At 41.2% G+C, this 22208-nt stretch overlaps 2 protein-coding genes across 2 annotated transcripts in view; one reads left to right on the forward strand and one right to left on the reverse strand.

The window, feature by feature from the left end:
- Positions 1-22208, reverse strand: part of LOC101596138 (doublesex- and mab-3-related transcription factor C1) — a gene marked incomplete at its 5' end in the record, with an annotated part of 47639 nt that overhangs the window by 12939 nt on the left and 12492 nt on the right. Inside the window, one exon of the mRNA XM_045139877.1 lies at positions 188-345. Coding sequence (XP_044995812.1) covers positions 188-345 — 158 coding nt within the window. The remainder of the gene's footprint in view (positions 1-187; positions 346-22208) is intronic.
- On the forward strand, positions 7877-8677 carry LOC123456675 (protein FAM236D-like). Its single transcript, XM_045140616.1, has 3 exons — positions 7877-8039; positions 8207-8379; positions 8530-8677. The coding sequence occupies exons 1-3, from the start codon at positions 8004-8006 to the stop codon at positions 8555-8557; spliced, it is 237 nt and encodes a 78-aa protein (XP_044996551.1). The 5' UTR covers positions 7877-8003; the 3' UTR covers positions 8558-8677.

Below are 22208 nucleotides of genomic sequence, written 5' to 3' on the forward strand. Positions count from 1 at the left end.
CTGGATCTCTTTTTCCTGACAAATATTTGGTGCCTAACATTGATATGATGTTTCATGCACAGACCAGCTATGGTCCAAGGACTGTTTGCCCAAGGTCACACTACAATTCTGTAACAGGGATGGTGATAGAATTACTCATGCTTTCTGCATACAAACTCAGGCTTCCTCCCTGACCCAAGATACTCACTGAGGTCTCTCGTTTCAATAGTCATCATCTTGACATGCATGCGGGATTTAGGGGCAACAGCCATATTCTTTATCAGCAATCGAGCCAGATGCCTCTTTAGCTGTGCACGCTGCTTCTTCTTCCTGGAGCTCACAGCAGGCAAGGTCCTGTGTTGCTTCCTAAATAGGGGATTGAAAGCCTAAGGTTAGTCAGATGTAAAAGAGGACTGACCTCTAACATATCAGACATGATACTCACAAGAAGTCAGCACAATTGTGACACTTGGAGGCCTGGAAGGGGCAGAAATGCTTATCACACCTAGGGTAGTGATGCCATGGTGATTGTAGCTATCAGAGTCACCTATAGATCTTTTAGAGCCAAGGTCAATCCTCCATGGAGATCTGGTCTCATGCCCACTGTTGCATATAGCATCAGAAGAGCAGCAGAGTACAGCAGATATGTCCATGTTTTCCATGTTTCTAGGTCAAGGATTGGGGGTCAGAATAGCCACTAGATTTGCTGCCCCTAGTGTACTTATGCTGCCCCTAGAAAACCACATTTGTAGTGAGTGGAATCTTCCTCTCCATTCTACTCACTGCTGGAATAAGTTTTCACTCCCTTATTCTCTTATGCCTTTCCCAATATTTATATGACTTCTTTACTCACACAGTCTCTGTCCCAGCAAATCCCAGTCATACATTGCCTCCCTCATAGAAATTCAATCTTATCATGATTCTCCATGTTTACCTTCAATGCACACATCCCGTTTTCAGACATACATAAGAATTCCCACACCTCCTTCAACAATCACTATATTCCCTTCTTTTGCATCATCCTATGCTCTGTCAAACCCAACCACAATTTCTGTCAAGCACTTCAACATTTAATTGTTTTCCTAAAACTCTGCATTTATTCACTCCCCATGTAGGATTTTCTGTCCAATGCACCCAGTCAATAGTCTTGTGAATGCCATAAAGCAGTCTCCCCTTCCCCTCTATTGTTTTTCTTCATATCCTACCTTAATAATTCCCTTGATCCCTCTTCAAACTGACTACCCTCTTGCTCCCCGTAAAATTATATTATTCTTCTGGCTCAAGGGTTGTGGCCCAAACCTTAAGTCTCAGTACTGGAAAGACTGAGGCAGGAAGGTGTGGAGAAATCGGGAAGATTCATTACATGTGATAGTGAGCAAAGTACTGTCTCCAGAAAAACAACAAAAGACTAAAACTCAACAACAAAAATAACCTACATAATATAAGCAAAGGATTTAAACAGACATTTCTCCTAAACATACCAATGACAAAGAACTTCATGAAAAGACAGGACATGAAAATCAAAACCACAATGAGGAACCAACTCATTCAATTAGGATAGATACTCTCTCCAAAACATAACAAACATTGAAGAGGATGTGGAGAAATTGGAGCCATTCTGCACTGTTGGAGGCACCAAAAGTTGATGTAATTACCAAGGCAGTGTCTCAGAAAAATTTATTGTCCTAAATCTTTGACTTCTTCCAGTTATTAGTTTTCCTCAATTCTTTATTCTTTCACATTATTTTTCATCTAAAATGTTTTTTGCTGAACTCCCTATAGAATGTCAGGGCCTGGGTCTAGCCAATTGACCCCTCATTGGGGACAAACTTTTTTTCACATCAACACATCCTCTCAGCTTTCAAGCAAATGTTCTTCCATACTTCTTCCATAGCCTCCCACCAATCTTCCAAACTTCTCTAAACTTCAACAACTGTGCTTGTCACACCTTCTTCATCTCCAATTATCTCCTTCTTGCCTAAAGGGGACCATTTTGCAAGCAGAAGAGATGCCTTCTCCTGAGGAAGCCTAATAATTTTGTTCTGCCCTACTTTGGAGTCAAAGGCAGGGTCATGAGATCTATCCCAGGATTCAGAGGTTGGAGATTCTCACAAAGGGAGAATCACCAGGGGCAGGGACTAATGAGATTTTCAGTCAGTGGTATTATTCCATTGAGGCAGTAGAAAGGGGAAGTGATTGGCTATCTGGAGAAGGAAAGATAACAGGAAGAAAAAAAGGTATGTAATATGAGAATGATATACCCAATGCCAGTCCTCAGCTACCTCAGATGCCATCAGATTTTAATCAGGCAATTAAATTCTCAGGAAATATCTAGTTCCTTCTCCCACAGTGTCTCCTGCTTCTTTACATGGCTATCCACAAAGGCCAATGAGCTGCTAGCACTGCCTTGTACTTCTCAATGGTAAACAGTGAGCTGAAAGGCCCATTTGCATCCCCATATTGTGGAGTTTTCACCCTTTTACCTGCCACTGTAGGGTTGGATTTACTTAACTTGGCCAAACAGTAGCCGTGAAGGGTAAGTTGAGCATTGTGCTCCCTAGAAGTGTTTCCCCAAATTGTCTCTTTTTGGGTGTTAAATACATTTTGTACATGCATGTTCACGTTAAATCTCAGAAGTCTATACAAATAACTCAAATCCCCATAAAGAAAATAGAGCATTATCAAAGGTAACTGTACCGGCACTGACAAAAGGCTGCCGGAATGTATTGTGGTCTGTAACTGTTTTCTTCCTCTATCTTTTATATATATATAAAAGATATAATTTATATATATAAAGGACAATTATTGTCTGAGGAAGACCTTGTGAATCTGTCTGGATGGATTTTTATCAATATGTAGTGATATTATTACAGTAATAGCATAAACAGGGTGGTCCCATGCTTTACATAAGGTTCAAGGTTTTGTATAGTATTAAATTTAATTTGCTGTTAATCTTAGCTAAATTGTATTAAGTTAACATGTTAATTGCCATATGTGGGGAAACTACTAAAAAAACCTGAAAATTATAGTAAGAAAATGTTGTGGTTTGAAAATTAATGTACTCCAATATCTCATGTATTGGAAGCTTGGTTCCCAATGAACATAGGGTTCAGAGGGAAATGCCTTTGGGAAGTGACTGGTCCATGAGGGCTCATGCTTCAAGAATGGATGAGTCATTTACAGAGTCATTAGTGGTATATTAGTAAGTGGTGGCATCTTTATGAAGTTAAGCCTATTTGATAAAGTGGATCACTGGGGACATTTTTTGTCACTGATGTCATTCTCCCATTCTTTCCCTGTTTGCATGAAAGGAGCAACTTTGCTCCAACATGTACTCTCCACCATGATATTCTACCTCAATATAGACAGGATACAGTGAAGCAAAACAACCATGAATTGAATCTTCTAAACAACTCATCCAAAGTAAATGTTTTCTCTTTAAGTTGATTTTCTCAAGGATTTTCTTATATGGCTGGAAAACTGACAAATGGATAATAGTACTAAGAATTGAGGTCATTTATGTTGAGTACACCAGACCTTATGGTTGAGAAGCCTTTGGAGTTGGTTTGCAGGAGGAGTTTGGAAGTTTGTAGGAGTAGGCTAAAAAGCCTGAAACTCCCTGGTATTGCAATATTAGGCCCCAATATAAACTATCCCCCAGTGGTTGTTTGTCTACTCCATGTCCTTGAGAATAGCAATAGAATGGGTAACATGATATATTAGCAGTAGCATCAGCAGTGTCACTGACGCAGCAGAGAAACTTTCTGTAGGAGTAGTAGCAGCCATGGAAGGTGACGTATAGCAACAGGGGCAATGACAACAGCAGTTACAATAACAGCAAAGAAGCAGCTTCAGAAATAACTTGAGGAGATGGACATAAATAGTATGAGAAATGGTAGATGAAGAAGGACTTTGGAGATATAGAAAAGTTAAAAATGCAAAGCTCCTTAACAAATGTGATGAGAAGAATGATTATCCATATATAGATTGAAATTTGACCCATATATTTCTTATGTACAAAAATCCACTCAACATGGATCAAAAGCCTTTGAGTAAGACCTGAAAATTTGAGGCACAAAAGAAACACTTTAGGATTTTGACACAGGTAAAAAAAAAAAAAAATTCTAAGAAAGGGACACAAAAGCCCAGGAAACAAAATCAAAATCAAAACTTGACAAATGGTAGTATATCAACTTAAGTGTTTCAGCCCAGCAAAGTAAAAAAGTCAACAGAGTGAAGGGACAACCTAAAAAATGGGAGAAAAATCTTCATTAGTTATTTCTATAACAGAGGATTAATAACAAGGATATACAAAGAATTAGAAACCTAATAATCCAAAAACTGGGCAAATTATCTGAATAGGCACTTTATAAAAGAAGAAATATAGATGGCAATACATATGTGAGGAAATTCCTCAACATTTTTACCATCAGGAAATGCAAATCAAAACTATGAGGTTTCATCTTAAATAAATAAATAAATAAATATATATATATATATATATATATACACACACATATACATAAATAGATAGATATAGATATATCCATAATACACACATAGGTGTGTGTGTGTGTGTGTGTGTGTGTGTGTGTGTGTGTTTGTGTTGGTCCAGATGTGCTGGCTCATACCTGTTATTCTAGCACACAAGAGGCAGAGGCAGGAAAATGCCATATTCAAAGACAGTCTAGGTTCCTTAGCAAATTCTAGGCTATCCTGAGATACTTAGTGAGCTGCTGCCTCTATAAATCAATAAGAGAAATAAAATTTAAAATCTAAAAGACATCTGGCAAGGAAGTGGAGAAAAACACATTGCAGTGGGAACATAAAATAATATAACCAGTATGTGAAACACTAGGGACATTCACTAAAAGAGTAAAAAATAGAACCCATATTTCCCATTCTTTAGCACATATACCAAGAACATGCTACCAGCACACAAAAGAAATATCCACATATGTCTATGATGCCTATCTCAGCTCTGAGTCACCAATGAAACTAGGCATGGTGACACAGACCTGTAATTGTAGCATTGGAGAGGCTGAGGAAGGAGAAGCACCTCATATTTGTCACCAGTCTGGACTAAAAATTCATTTCTAGGACAGTTTGGGTTACAGATTAACGATCTGTCTCAAAAGAAGAAAATCTACCAGTGAATTTAATGGTATGAAAAGTATAAAGGAAAAGAATAATAATTACCAATATGTGTGACATAAAAGGCATTATATACCATAAAATCCCATTTATAATAAAAAAAATAAAACCTAAATTGAGATAGCTTTGAAAGAGAAGAGAATATACTCAACCCAATAAGGTATATCTACTTTAAAAAAATCTACTGGTAGCCAAATTCTTAATGATGAAATGCTAAATAAAACTTTCTTAATTAAAATATTAATATACTTTTGGGCTGGAGAGATGGCTTAGCAGTTAAGCGCTTGCCTGTGACGCCTAAGGACCCCAGTTCGAGGCTTGACTCCCCAGGACCCACGTTAGCCAGATGCACAAGTGGGTGCACGTGTCTGGAGTTCTTTTGCAGTGGCTGGAGGCCCTGGCGCGCCCATTCTCTCTCTCTCTCTCTCCCTCTTTTTCTCTGTCTGTTGCTCTCAAATAAATAAATAAAAATAAACAAAAAATAATATACTTTCAAAAATATTTTTTGTTTTATTACTTATTTGAGAGAGAGAGAGGGAGGCAGATAGAGAGAATGGGTGTACCAGGGCTTTCAGCCACTGCAAACAAACTCCAAAGACGCATGTGCCACCTTGTGCATCTGGCTTACGTGGGACCTGGGGAATCGAACATGGCTACTTAGGCTTCAGAAGGAAGCGTCTAAACTTCTAAGCCATCTCTTTAGCCCTAATATAATTTTTAAATAATTTTTAAATTTAGCATACAGAATAACAGATTTTATTATGGCATTTTCACACATTTAGATCATTGTACTTTGCACATTTTTATCCCTATTACCCTCTCTGTTCCTGATTCATGTAGTTCCATTCCCACAAACAGCCCTCCCTCTATTCTCATTTCACATAATCAAGATTGTGCATATGAGATAAAGCATATGATATTTGGAAAGGCTGAATATTCTTGTCAAGACATTAGGGATAAAATCTCTCTTTCCACAGATTCTTATCATTTGCATGCAGCATTATTATGATGAAAAAAGGTTAAATGCAAGACATACAGATTGAAAAGGAGGAGGTAAATGACTTTCTTCATTTAAAAGTGACATACTAGGGCTGGAGAGATGGCTTAGCGGTTAAGCGCTTGCCTGTGAAGCCTAAGGACCCCGGTTCGAGGCTCGGTTCCCCAGGTCCCACGTTAGCCAGATGCACAAGGGGGCGCACGCTTCTGGAGTTCGTTTGCAGAGGCTGGAAGCCCTGGCGCGCCCATTCTCTCTCTCTCCCTCTATCTGTCTTTCTCTCTGTGTCTGTCGCTCTCAAATAAAAAAAAAGTGTGGGGGAGGCACACTTCTTTCTTAAAAGTGACTTACTAGTTTACAAAGAGAATAGGCCATATTCCAGAGAAAGTAATTTTATAGATATCAGAAGTTACTTAGCATAATTAGAAGATAGAAAGTGAGTTGTACAAAACTACTCTATTTCTATACACCAGGAACAAATAATTGGAGATGGAAATTTTCTTGAATGACACTTTAAATAATAAAATAAATGAAGTATATGTTGAGAATTTCAACACAATAAATCAGAGTTGTGTACAGAAATATTTAAAATAATGCTGAAAGAAATTAAAATCCTAAAAAAATGGAAGTACACATTCCTCATTCGTTTCACCATAATCATCACTGAAGGTAAAGTTATATCTCAGAGCTCTATGCTAATATATATAACACTGAACAGTTAAGCCTTCTTGGAGGAGGACAAAGATGGTAGGAATGCTTACACTCTGGAAGTGTGCGATTTTCATACAATGTGGTGGTATTCATTACAGGATGGTATCACATTGGGGAAGACCACTGGGCCAGTGGATACAATGGAAGTCCCAGAAACTACTACCAAGGCTCCAAGATAATTAAGTTAAGAAACTGTAGTGAGGGCTGGAGAGATTGCTTAGTGGTTAAGGCACTTGCATGGGAAGCCTAAGCACCCAGGTTTGATTCACCAGAACCCACATAAGCCAGATGCATATGGTGCATGTGTCTGTAGTTCCTTTGCAGTGACTAGAGGCCCTGGTGTGCCCATTATTCCCTACCCCCACCCCCGCATCAAATAAATAAATAAACAGTACTGAAAAAAGCAATCAAACCTTAATAGCCTAGAAAACAATAAGTCATACCCTAGTAAACATTAACTCAAAATAAATCATTGCTTTAAGTGTAATTTATAAAGTTTTAAAATCTATGGAAACCAGTCTGGACCTTTGTCTGTTGTGGGGCATGGTTCTCAAGCCCTCCAAACTCCCAGTCACATGACCACCATCCACAAGATACTGACTGACATGCAGAAGCAAATATTCACAGCACCATCCAAGAAGAAAACCCTGGGAGGGGAAAATCTGAGTAGGACTGGGCTCTGGACACCTCCCCCAACTCCCTCTCTGAGTTTTAATGATTTATACCCTGAGACTACTGAACGCATTGAGAGCCATCATACTGCGAATTCAACCAGGAGAGAGGGAACTGACGAATACTCCTGTCTGTGGCAACCCCACGAAAATAGACTCACCGTCTGGTTGAAGACTTCTTCATTTTTTGTTCAGCCAACAGAACCCTGACTTCAGTCTACTAGGTAGACAGAGAGCACAGGAAAAGAAACAAAGTTTAAAGGGATGGAGGTTGAGAGAAACATGGACTATGGGCATAACATAACAGAAATGTATCCACTGCTGTAGCAGAATGTGCTAGACTGTAGGTGGGCGGAAGGGTGTGCAGAAGCAGAGGGGCTGGGACCGTGGAGGGGGCGGGTCTCAGCCTCAACATCCAGTTCAGTCTGGAACAAAGCAGATCTCCAGGAAACCTTGTGTGGGTCACTCTGGGCACTTCTCACCCATCTGGAAGCATGATCTTCACTCCCTTCATTCCACCTCCTCAACCGGTGAGTCTCATTTCCTCCCATTGTCTGAAATGACTTTCTGGGGACTGGATTCCCAATGCAGATCACCCTCCTTCTGCAATGCAGGATGCACATCAATGCTGCTAAATGAGGTAATGGAGGCCAGCCTCAATAGAACTGTTAGAATGAGGCCACTGACTGTTTTGCAGACTGTGAGAAACGCGCAAAAAGAATCTGAGGAAGGTGATATCTTTCCTAACACCATGGAGAACATGGAGAACTTCTCCAGTGGCCCAGGCTGGCTCATGCTGCCTTTTCCTCCACGAAGGTCATGGAAGAGCAGATTCCAGACAGTGCTGCCACGTGTGACCAGATTTTTCAGGTGAGATCTCTGACCCAGCTTCTGCCTCTCTGGCTGCTGCTCACAGCAAGCCTGACTGCCTCCCTTCTTCTTCCACCAAGGTAACCCTGGCCATTCCTCAGTTCCCCAGACCTCCAAAAGGCCCACTTTTCCCTCTGCTTTCCTTCTCAGGAGAGGATACAAGACATTCCGTGACTGAGACCAAAGGAGTCACAAGCACAGAGCCATGCATAGTGACCAGGATCTTCTGCTGCCCCAGGCCTGTGCTCCTCCAAGTATGGTGTTCAATGAGCCTGAAATAAATGTGGCCATGCTTGACTACTTTTGCTTCTTGATATTTGTTTTACATTCTACAGTGACCAACCTCAGATGCACTGGGGTGTCAGCTTTGGTGGTGGTGGGTATTAGGGAGGCAGTATCTAGCATCTTCCTTAATCCTGGAAGGCCACCCCCATCCTCCTTCTTGAGGCAATGCTGCTTGCTCCTCAGGGGTCCTGCTTTCAAAGTTCACAGACCAGTGAACCATCAGTGCATTTCCCAAAGCTGGCAGCTCTCGGCCCCAGGGTGCACTTGCATGCAGCCATGAGGATGGAATAGCAAGTCTCTTTCCCCTGCAGTGTACATAAACTTCATAACTGAGAAAACCTCACTGGTGTTTATATGAGGGAGGGGTAGACACCCATGCAGGAAGAAATGCATCTTGTGAAAGGGCTTTAAGATCTTAGGGCTCACAAACAACTCCCAGATACCCCTACTTCTCCTCAAGGTAGTCCCTCAAGGAGACAACCTTTAATTACAGATTGTCCCTTGACATGTCATGGGAGATTCATGTCTTTCTGGGATGACCCTGAAATGTCTGCAACATAGTTTCCTCAGGACAAGACTGTAAGGGAGGGTGGAGCAGACATGGCCCATTACCCTAATGTGGAGGAAGCTTGTTAGAAATTCCTATACCAGTGGGCTGGAGAGATGGCTTAGCTTGCCTGCAAAGCATAAGGACCCAAGTTTGATTCCCAGTGCCCACAAGGGCCACATGCACAAGGTGGTGCATGCATCTGGAGTTTGTTTGCAGTAGCTAGAGGCCCTGGTACACCCATTGTATTTGCCTCATCCTTTCTCTCCCCCTCCTCTCTCAGATTAAATAAATAGAAAAAACAAATTCCTGTACCAAGTCGTGTCACCATCACATGGGATGTATTTTTTTTCTGTCAAATATCCTAAGTGCTATGTAGATATAGACATATAAAATGATTTTTCCATTTATGTAACATAATCTCCTCTACCAAACAAATACAGTGAAAAAAAATTCTTAACTTGGGTTTGCTGTGGGAATTCATTGACTCTTTGCTGAAAAGAACAGTGAGAAAACTCAGTAGTGCAGGAGGGGGTTAGGCATGAAGCAGCATTTCAAGTCTCAAGCCTTTATCGTGTGTGTGTGTGTGTGTGTGTGTGCATATGCACATGTGGGGGGACAGATATTTACAATGTGAATATTTGTCGAAAATAGAAATGATCTGATGAGGTTTAGTTGAACTCAGTGGCCTCAACTGAAACTCAGAGGCAGAGGTGTGGTCAGTGCAGCTGGATAGCCTTGTAAAGAGACTTCATATTGGCTCTTCTCCCCAGTATAGACACACCCTGTCTAGAATACTCCAAACTAACTCTAACCCAAACCAAAACTATCTATCCACTGTCCACCACCCAACCTTCACATTGTCTCCTGAAAGGTATGTCTCTGCTGCTGATCTGACCTCTTGCTACATTCACCTACCTTCATTCTCCATGGCTTTGATGGACAAGCAGATCTGCTTTCTCCTCTGTGGACTCCCAGCCTTATAACAAAGGTTGCTTACCTCTTCTGTGTACACTTACCAGCAACAGTGCTAGTCTCTCAGCCTGGGAGACCCTGAGCTCTGAGCCCGACGGAGGACAATATTATCTCCTCTCTGGACTCAGCATGTACAGAGCTTTTTTGCTTGGGTTTTCAACAAGTCACCTTCTTTCTCCTGGCTGTGTGGATGTTTTTCCTCTTAGCCTTCTTGAGGAGTAATTCACAAATAAAAACTGCATGTATTTAAGGTGTACAAGTTTGACAATTTGATGTATTAGGCATTGTGAAATGATTGCCATGATCAAATTAAATAATACATCTATCACCTCAGAGTCACCATTTTTCTTTTATGGTGACAACACTTAAGATCTACTTCCAAACTAAAGGTGTGTGTTATAGATACATAATTTTGTATTGCTATATAAGCCAGATAGTATACATTGTGAATAATGTATATATTGAAAATGTGTTATATACAGATAATATATAATGTTTATTATTTGGTCATTCTATGGCATGTATTAAATCTATACCTGGACTTACTGTAAATCATGACGACCATGGCACATATTACGTTGTATTGTGTTTATCTTACTAACAAAAGTTTGTGCCCTGTTGTAAACACCTTCCCATATGCCTTCCCTATCCCTGAGGTACTGGCAACCACTGCTTTATATGATCCTTCTCTTGATTGAGGCTGTTTTACATTTTTTCATAGAAATCAGATAATATAGGATTTGCCTTCAAGTTTCTGGTTAATTGCACATAGCCCAATGCCATTTACCTTGTTGCAAATGACAGAAAATTACTGGGATTTTTGCCATTTGTGTATAACATTTTGCCCTTTCTGTTCTCTCTCTCTCTCTCTGATTTTTTCTCTCTTTCTCCAAGGAAGGTGTTTTTGTTTTTAGTGGTACAGGGGATTGAATGTAGGACCTTGCACTTGTTAGTATACATTTTTTGATGACCACTGTAGCATCATCTTAATGACAATCTAACATGTGCTGATATTTTAAACTTTTATTCATTTATTTATTCTAGAGACAGAGAGAGAGAGAGAGAGAGAGAGAAAGAGAGAGAGAGACAGAGAGACAGAGAGAGAGTGAGAATTGACACACCAGGCCTCAGCCACTGCAATTGAACTCCAGACACTTGCACCACCTAGTGGGCATATGTGACCTTGCACTTGCCTCACCTTTGTGTGTCTGGTTTTGTGGGATCTGTTGAGTCAAACATAGATCCTTTGACCTCACAGGCAAGTGCCTTAACTGCTAAGTCATCTTGCCAGCTGGTTGTTAAACATTTTATTGCTAAGCTATATCCCCAGACCTTTGAAATTTTTTAAATATTTTATTTACTTGAGAGAGAGAGAGAGATAGTGTGTGTGTGTGTGTGTGTGTGTGTGTGTGAGAGAGAGAGAGAGAGAGAGAGAGAGAGAGAGAGAGAAAGAGAATGGGCACACTAGAGCATCTACCCATTGTAAATGAACTCCAGATACATGCATCACCTAGTGTGTCTAGTTTTACTTGGTTTACTGGGGAAATGAACCTCAGTCCTTTGGCTTTGCAGGAAAGTGCCTTTAACTGCTAAGCCATCTCTTCACCCTCCTTTTGATTTTTTTAACTTTGAGACAGAATCTCACTCTTGTCCCAGGCTGCACTTAAGTCTTGAACTTGCAATCCTCTTGTCTCAGCTTTTCCAAGTAGCTGGGATTACAGACCTGTGCCACCAGGTCAATCTATAGTCTTTATCTATTCACCCATTGACAGACAGTTAGATTACTTCCACAACACAATTGCTGTAATGCTTCAGTGAACATGAGAATACAACTATCTCTTGGAGTTACTAATTTCATTTCCTACTGCTATATATCCAGAGCAGTTATTGCTAAAACTTATGTTGTACTAATTTTTTGAGTCACAGACATATTGCTTTACTTACTTGCTTCCAAAAATAGTGCACAAGCGTTGTTAACTTTGGGGCAGGTAAGATGGGTCACTGGGTAAGGGCAGTTGATGGGAAGGATGAGGCCTGGGTTCCAACCCCAGCATCTATGTGAAAGGCCAGGTGTGTTCATGTCTATAAAGTCAGCACTGAGGGCAGTGGAGACAGGAGGATATCTAGGACCCACTTGGTCAACTACTGTAACTGAAAAGCAGTGAGCTCTAAGTTCAGTGAGAGTCTCTGTCTCAAGCTAACAAGGTGGAAGACTGATAAAGGAGGATACCCTATGTCCTTTCGGCTCTACACAAGTGAATATGTGTGTATATCCACACACACATCCCAAAGAAGTTAACTTTACTCCTCACTTTTTCCTAATATTTAAAAACTTTTTATGAGGGACAGTGTGAGAGATAGTGAAAGAGAGAAAAATAGAGCGAGAGACTGAGAGAATTGGCACACCAAGCCTCCAGCCACTGCAATTGAACTCCAGACACAAGTATCACCATATGTGCATGTGTGACTGTGGACTTACATTACTTTGTGCATCTGGCTTATGTGGGACCTGTGGAGTTGGACATGAGTCCTTAGGCTTCACAGGCAAGCACCTTAACCACTAAGAAATCTCTACAGCCTACTTTTTCTAATTTGTATCTTTTATGTTTTGATAACTCTAGCCCTTGTGAGATAATATCTAATTATGATACTGATTTTCATTTTCCTGATGATTACTTTTCGAGTACTTTTGTCTATACATGTTGATCTTACTGTGTCCACAATCAGCAAGGAGAAAAATATGAACATTGGTGCTCAGTTTTCTCTCTCTCTCTTTTTTGTTTGTTTTTTTGAGGTAAGGTTTCACTGTAGTCCAGGCTGACCTGGAATTTAGTATGTAGTCTCAAGGCGGCCTCAAACTCATGGTGATCCTACCTCTGCCTCCCAAGTACTCTCTTCACAACAGTGTCTACTGAGGTCCTTATTCTATTTGTAAACTAGGTTCTTTGTGGATTTACTTTGCAATTGAGGTGTGTGACTTTCTTATATTTCTGGATATTACTACCTTATAATGTCTGTATGAAAGACATGACAGTAGCAACCTACTAGGCTTGACACTTTGCCAGAAAATATAGCATAGGCTTCCCTGGATGGATAGCACACAAACTTCCATTTTATCTCAGCTGGAATCAAAGCGCAGAGCTTCTTTTTCCTTTAGAACAGCCAAGAGAGTCAGGCACTCAGTCACAGTTACAAGTTATGATTCCTTTGACCCTGGCCCACAGGTCTCTTTACCCTCATTGCAATGTCCTTTGCAACAGACCCACACTCTCTTGCCATTTGTGCTATGTCTTGTCATGTGGATTTGTGTATGACACACTCTCATGAGAATGTGGGGGACCTAGTTGATGGTGTTTGGTTGGTTGGTCAGTTATGGTATTTTTATTTTTTACTTTTGGTTTGCTTTCTTGAGATGGGCTCTCACCATGTGTCCCAGGATAGCCTTCAATTCACTGTGTAACCCAGTGTGAACGTGAGCTCACAATAGTCTTGCGTTAGTAAGATGACAGATGTTCATCACCACTGCTGGTTTAAGGAGGCAGTTTAGGCTGTTGCTTTATTCTCTGTTTGTGGGAGGATATAGGTGTGGAAGGGACTTAATATTGACACATGGCATGGGCCCAACTCATTTCATAACATCTGGGGCATGTGTATATAGATCATGATGGAAGTTAAGAATCAGAGGACAAATCCCTGCACCTGTAGCTCCTCTGACCCTTGATTTCTACACATGAAAAGTGGAATAAATCTAGACAGACTTAGAAGCTTGTGTAGAGTACTAAAAGAAGCAGCTAGGATGTCACCCCAAGTGAAAAGCATCCTCAAGAGAAGATACAAGAAATCAGTAATGATGAATAACTAGGGAACAAATATAGTGCTGTAGTTCATTTCATTGTCAATTTGATTGGATCTATAATTACCTAAGAGAGAAATTGTTGAGCAAGGCTGTGAGGGATTTTTTAGATTTCGGTAATTGAAATGGGCAGATCCACCTTAATTGTAGGTGGCACCATTCCATAGGCTGGACTCTCCACTAAATAAAAAAGAGAAAACTGGGCTGGAGAGATTGCTTAGTGGTGAAGGCCCTTGCCTGTGAAGCCTAAGGACCCAGGTTCAATTCCCCAGTATCCAGATATGCCAGATGGACAAGGTAGCACTTGTATCTGGAATTTGTTTGCAGTGGCTAGGGGCCCTGGAGCACACATTCTCTGTATATTTGCCCCTTCTTCTCTCTCTCTCTCACTCTCTCTCTTTCTCTCCCTCCCTCCCTCCCTCTCTAATAAATAAATGAAATGTTCAAAAAAAAAAGAAAGAAAGAAAGAGCTGGGTGTAGTGGCACATGCCTTTAATCCCAGCACTCAGGAGACAGAGGTAGGAGGATTGCTGAGAATTTGAGTCTACCCTACCTCAAAAACCAAAAAAAAAAAAAAAAAAGGATTTTTAGCCAGGTGTTGTGGCACATGCCTTTAATCCCAGTACTTGGGAGGCAGAGGTAGGATCACCATGAGTTTGAGGCCACCTTGAGACTACATACTAAATTCCAGGTCAGCCTGGACTACAGTGAAACCTTACCTCAAAAAAACAAACAAAAAAGAGAGAGAGAGAAAACTGAGCACCAATGTTCATATTTTTCTCCTTGCTGATTGTGGACACAGTAAGATCAGCTGCCACAACTTGTTGCCATCATGACTTCAATATGATGGACTATATCCTCAAACTGGAGTCAAAATAAGCCCTTCTTTTCCTTATGTTGCTATTCTCAGGTATTTTATTACAGCAATGAGAAAAATACTAAAGAAATTTGTAGCCAAAATGTAGGGCCATTGCTGTAATAAACTCATGCAGTTTTTAGGCCTTTGGAACTTATTTGTGTGAGGAATGTGGGAAGAAATGGTTAGTGGGAGAAATGTTGGGACTTTGGGGCTAGAAAACCCCTAGATTGTTGAAAGTGAAGTTTAATGGGGCCTTCTACTTGGAGTTTGGAAGACTGGAAGTAATAGATAAATGTTTGCAGTCAAGGTCTTGCTCATGAGGTTTAAGAGGGGAAACAAGGATTCTATCAGAAACTGAGCTAGGGGAGTTCACATGATATTATGGCAAACAATCTGACTGCCTTCTGCCAAGGATATGAGAAATTTAGTGAGTATGAATTCAAATTTAATGCAGCAGTTTGTTTGGCAGAATGTTTTTCATGAGTATGTAGGTGGGGAGGGGTATATGTGTGGGAATATGTGTATGAACACACATGTGTGTTCTGGTGTGCATGCATGTACGTGCATGTGCATTGGGAATCCAGAGGTTGAAATCCAGTGTCTTCCTCCATCATTATTCCTCTTACTTAATGAAATAGGGTCTCTCAGTTGAACACACAGCTCAATTTAGCTATTGTAGCTAGCCAGTTTCCCACAGGGATCCCTTGTCTCCACTTCACACCATTGAGATTATAGACAGGTTGCGACACCCACTTGGTACTTATGTTGGTGCTTCATGTCTGAACTTCATGCCTCACCCATGTATGAGAAATGTTTCTCATCTAATCCACTGTCTAGCCCCGGCAGCTTTAATTGTGAAGGGGATTAGCAATGGTAAAGAGAAACCAAATACTCTGACTGAGACAATCACAAAGGTATCCTGAGGACAAGGCTTCACCCATCAAAGGTTCCATATTATGAAAATCCAAATATATTTGAAAGGAGAGACTGTAAACTGAGAATGCCACTGGAGAGGTTTTATTTTCAAAAATAACCATTAAAGGAAGTTTTTACTCTGGACGGCATTCAGAGGCCAATACAACTGTGATTCAAAGGAATCAGGTTACATCCCAAGCTAGCAGCAGATCTTGGCAGTGTTGATTGTGTGGCATTGGTTTTGCAGGCATTAAAGATACAGAATTATGGGATCATGGAGTGTAGCAACATGGTTTCAGAGCACTGCTAAAGGCAGGCAATGTATTACTGAGTTGTAGTCCTTGCAAAGGGGTACTGAGAGGTCTGTTCATAAAGCTGTAATGTGAATACATAATTGCAATGGAGACCCCAGGATGCCGGAGATGCCAGGACCATGGGATATCCCCTGAGGAAAGCTACACGTACAGAGTGTAGTTGGCCTAGTATATAAGCTACATGTGCTATAGACAGCAGAGTTGGATGGTTAGGGCTACCCAAGCCATTTGTATACCAGATGATTCCATCATGAGTCCCAAGACAAGCAGCTACAGGATTTGATTTTGACCTGCTAGCTTTAACTCTTGCTTTGGTCATATTTTCTTTGATTTGTCTCATTTCTTCCTTTTGGGGTGGGAATATTTACTGTGTGCCATTATTACTGATATAACTGCCTTTGTTTCAGAAGTAATTTTTCACTTATACTTTCAAACAATATTGAAACCATTAAAGACTATGGAAACTTTTGGAGTTGTACTAAATACATTACAAGATGGCCATGGGTCTATGGGGACAAATGATGGAAGGTTGTATCTTAAAAGTGATATATTTGGATGCTCAGTTGACAAGGAGTGAATTTGTGGTAGTTAACTAATATTGTTACTGTGATTGGATCTCCTAGAGATGACTCTCTAGGCATAGCAACAAGGAATATTCTACATTAGGGAAACTGAGATGGGAAGACCCACCCTATCAGTAGTACCATTCCACGGACTGAGGTCCTAGAGTAAATTCAAAAGGAGAAAGTTAGCTGAGTAGCAGAATTCATCTGTCCTTCCTTCCTGACTGTGGACACAATGTGACCAGATGCTTCAAGACTGTGCCACCATTGAGGGTGTGGTGGTATGGTGGTACGTGCCTTTAGTCCCAGCACTGGGGAGGCAGATGTAGGAGGACTGTGGTGAATTTGAGGCCATGCTGAGCCTACATAGTAAATTCTAGGTCAGCCTGGGCTAAAGAAAGTTCCTCCCTGGAAAAAAAAACACAAAAAGCTGTGCCACCCTAGCACCCCACCATGATGGACTGTTCCCTTAACTGTGAACTAAAGTAAGCCCTTCCTTAAGTTGCTTTTGTGAGGAATTCTGTTGCAGCAATGAGAAAAAATCCAATATAAATGATCTTCAACTATAGCAGACATATTTGGAGCATACAGAAAACTCTGGTAAGTCCTGTCAGGCAACACATATAAGAATAATCAAAACCAGAGGGAATTACCATGGGATATATTTTATAATCATGGAAAATGTTAATAAAACTTAAAAAAAATTTAAAAAAATAAAATAAAATAAAAAGACAAAAAAAAAAAAGAATAATCAAAACCAGAAAGTTATCAAAGAATTTGAGGGCTGGAGAGATGGCTTAGCGGTTAAGGCACTTGGCTATGAAGCCTAGGGACTCATGTTCAATTTTCTAGATCCCACATAAGTCAGATGCACAAAAGTGAGGCAAGCACAAGGTTTCACATGTCCACTAGCTGGCACAAGCGTTTGGAGTTTGATTGTAGTGGCTGAGGCCCTGTTGCATCAATTCTCTCTCATTCTCTCCCTCCCTTTCTCTCTCTCTCTCAAAAAATAAAAATAAAAACAAAGAATTTGAGCAGGCTACTCATAGACATTAAATGGCCCATCCAAAAGGAATAGGAGTGCCACAATTACAAGTAACAATGGAAATAGCATAAAAGCCAATTTCCTCTTTCCCAGCTGGAAATTCAAAAGCACTAAAAATTATGATTATACCAGCTGGGTATCATACACTAAACTTTTGTCACTAGAATGAGAAACAGTTTGGTTTCTTTTTATTTTATTTTTTTGTAATGGCATTTTACAGGCATCTCTCTACTTTAGAGTATTTAGCACATTGTGTATCTCTAGACTCCTTCTCTTGACACAGGTCAGAACTAGGAGCAGGTTGAATAAAAGTGGTGCTTCCATTGATCACATGAGCCTATGTCAGTAAGCTAAGCAACAGAGATGCTGAGGAAGAAGGATTGTGAGTACAAGGCAACCCAGGAGAAAAAATAAGACAATCCCCCCAAAAGCCTGTTGTTTCTCACTCCAAAGCTCTAAGCCTCAAATATGACATCAAGACCCATAACTGCGGTCTAGTAAGCTTACTTCTAGAACAATTCATATTGTAGGGTATCCTCCAAATGATGAGCTAAGAGAGATCCTGAAGACTAAGATTGATTCAAGAATTTCAGCTCAATTATTTTCTTCTGTCAGATGTGTAATTGGCCATGTTTTTTCCTCCCACCATATTGGCAATGTTTTCATTTGATTAACTGATTTCTTTCCTGGGTAGGTTTGTAATTGCATGAATCCCATTTGTTCATTTTGCACATTATTTCTTGATTGTCCTTGGTTATGCCTTTATCCCAGTATCAGTTTCAAAGACATAGGATGAATATTTTTTATGTATTTGGTTTTAAATTTTGTGAAAGAAATTGAGTATAGGTATCTAGTTTCATTTTTCTATAACTAGATATTAACATTTTAAGTGAATGTAGTCAGAATTTGGCAGACTTGTGAATCCTATATTTTATAATAATACATAAAATCAGGGCTGGAGAGATGGCTTAGCGGTTAAGCGCTTGCCTGTGAAGCCTAAGGACCCCGGTTCGAGGCTCGGTTCCCCAGGTCCCACGTTAGCCAGATGCACAAGGGGGCGCACGCGTCTGGAGTTCGTTTGCAGAGGCTGGAAGCCCTGGCGCACCCATTCTCTTTCTCTCCCTCTATCTGTCTTTCTCTCTGTGTCTGTCGCTCTCAAATAAATAAATGAAAAATTAAAAAAAATACATAAAATCATATGTGCCTGTTTATTACATGACAGTAGACATGAGCTGCAAATACATTGAAGGGGACTAGTGGGAGTAGCAGGAGAGGAAAAAACTAAGGTAGGGATATGGGAGAAACATAGCTATATACTTGAATGAAAGTATATATAACATGAGTTCATGCCAATTGAAAAGCCAAAGCAAAAGAATATAAAGGATTTTGAGTGCAAAAACCATAAATGCCTTTCAACTAAAAGCTTCAGGGCCTTGGTGTGATGTTTCTGACTCTGTGTGTGCTTCCATGTTTCATACATAGAATATAAACCTCCTTTTGATCATGAATCCATAGCATACATGAGGCTGTAGTCAATAGAAACTTATGGCCTCTCCTAGGATCTTGTAGAACCTCCCTGTCTACTCACTGAGATTGTTGCCATGAGCATAGTGTTCATAGGGAACTGAAAGGATATAACTGCCATGCACATGGGAATGTAAAGCTTAACATTTAATGTAAAAGTTTGTCTTTTGCTAAGGCTTTGTCCCTTCATAATCATCAACAGAGGATCATCAAAATAGGAGCTTGCACTTTCAATAAGCCATTTAATCATGTGCCTGAATGCAGGGTACTGAGAAGGGAAGCCTGGTTAGAATTCAAGGTGAAATGAAGGAGAAGAAGAAACACAATGACACAAGTTAAATTTCCTTGTTTAAGGGAGAAACAAGAATGTAGCAACTACTTGGAGAGTACATTCCCATCTGCAGAAAGGGTGGTGAAAATCTAGGCCAGGGACAGTGAGAGGAAGATTCACAGAGGGAACTGGACCTCTCCATCTTTAAGTGCAATGAGATTAAGAGCTCTGAACAGTGAGTCCTTAAAAACAACCAATACATACAATGCTTGTGGAAACCCTAAAATTCCCTGCATCCAGCTGAAGCTGAGACATGGGCTTCTTACATGAGGAAAGATGGCCTTCCCTGAAAACTCCTACCCAGAGGAAAACCCTGGCATTGGAGAGTGGTCAGCTCAAAGGTTCACCCTTCACAGGGATGAGAAAACTCAGGGACCTGTTCAGGCTGATTTTCCTATAGTGTGATTGGTCTTTGGCCCTGCCTGGCCTCATACCTAGGTCTAATGAGGTCGCTCCTAGCTATAGGAGTTTGCCTGTATTTTCCTTAAGGGAAATGACTCAGCTGAAGGCATCATGCTCTTTTCTCAGTTCCAGAGAGAACACTTCTGAAGGACCAGTTTGCCCACAAAGCGTTATGGTCTGTCAGGGAGTTTAAGAACATTGTTCCAAAGGGTGATGACACATGTGACCAGGTGTTTGACACAAGAACTTGGAGCTGGCCTCTGCCACTCTTCCTGCCCCTAGCAAGCTTGCCTGCCTACCTGCCTGTCCCACCAGGACAAGCCAGCTCAGACCTCCATTTACCAAGGTGTCCAAGGGCAACTGGCCACTGTGCTTCCTTCCCAAGGGAAGTTACAACACGCTCAGAGAACAACAGAGCCAGAGAATCATAGATGGTAACCAAGTCCGCTCTGCTACTCCCGGTCCTCACCCCTTCAGTATCTCAAGCACTAAGCATGCACCAGTGGTTTTGTTGTGCAATATTGAGTCCCTGTCAACAGAAAAGTCCACCTCTTGTGTAAATGGTTGTGTGTCTTGGTGAAGGTGGCGTTGAGGGATTTAGGGACACAAAACACATCATAGTACTTAGACGTCTGGGTGGGTACTCCTGTGAATTACAGCAATAGTGCCTCAGTTGGGACAGCACTGTGTTCTGTGGATGGAGAACATTCTGGTTTCAACATTTCACTGTGGAAGGCTCATATGCAGTGAGTGAATGACAGCTGCAGAGATGGAAAAGAGATCTATGGATTGACAACCATGGTGCCTAGGTTAGCAGGAATCAAGATGTCCCCAAATCGAGACATGAGGCTTGGAGGAGGGGCTAGATTGTTTTCTGATTACCATAATCCCCACTATAGCTCACAAGAGTCCCAACACTCCATGATCACATCCATCATCTCAGGATTTTTATATCCTGTTATGACACATGGTCCTTAAAAGCTGTGAGAATTGTAGCAAAACAGCAGGAGAAAAATGTCATTGTCTGCTCCAAGGTACTGAGAAATGCCACAGTATCCCTGTACCTGGTGTGGGTCTGGTTGGCTCTGGGCTAAGAATGTGACAAGGGATTCAAGGTCCCAGGGTCCTGGGCCTCATGCTTAACAGATGTGTTGGGTTCCTAGGAATGGCATCAGTTTGCTAAGCACCCCAGCTTCATGCCTTTGGCTCTGACATGCAGTGGGGATGTTTAGAATGTAGGGACCATGACAGCTCCACCTTGCCTTCTTTGACCCACATTTAGAACATTTTCCAATGGCAATATTTCAAAACCATAAAAGAACAAAGGGAACAAGGCAGCATGCAGGACTGCTTGGTTAATTCTGCTTCACCATAAGGGCTTGAGCTCTCCCTGTGGTTTTCAGGCAAATATTGCAGACACACATAATGACTCCCATCTGTAAGACCTCCTCTGCTCCCTGGAGAAGGTCCCCACTCTGGATGTCGGCCTACACCCAGCCTCCATGCAGTTTCACCGGCTCTCCATTTGGGTGCCTTCCATGGGTACCTAACATTGCCTGAGAGGTCCCTGCTTGCCTATATGCACGGAGGCTCCCTACTAGAGCCGCATGCTAGAGGGAAAGGCAAGGATATCAAATAGTTTTGCACAACATTCCAGAGCCTAGCTTTCTCACACCTTTCTCTGTCTTGAGGTAGGCCCTGCCTCAGAGAGAGATCCAAGCTGCTTCTCTTTGTTTTGTCAGGAGAGCTAGGAGCAGCTCATGTGCATGTGTGTGTGCATACTTCTGTGCTGGTGCACCCGAGGCCAGACGTTGGTATCAGGTGTACTTCTTGGTGGATCTCCACCATATTTTCTGACACAGGGTCTCTTACTTGAACCCACAGCTCACCATTTCAGCTAGTCTGACTTCACAGCTTGGACCAAGGGCTCCTAGTCTCTGCCTCCCAAGCACTGGGATTAGAGAAAAATTCCTTCCCTATCTGGCATGCACTTGGCTGCTAGGAATCTGAACTCAGGTCCTCACACTTGCATTATCCACTGAGTCATCTCCCCAGTTCAGAAAGGAAACTTTTGTAAACAATTCCTGTGTGAGGAAACCTTCTCAGAAAGCAGGAGGAGGCCATATGGCTTAGACAAAATGTCAGATGTCCTGTTTTCTTCCCCTTCTTCCTTCCTTTCTTCTTTCTTTTCCCCTCTCCCTTTCTTTCCTATCTCA

This window comes from Jaculus jaculus, chromosome X (assembly GCF_020740685.1).
Source record: "Jaculus jaculus isolate mJacJac1 chromosome X, mJacJac1.mat.Y.cur, whole genome shotgun sequence".
NCBI classification, from domain to species: Eukaryota; Metazoa; Chordata; class Mammalia; order Rodentia; family Dipodidae; genus Jaculus; species Jaculus jaculus.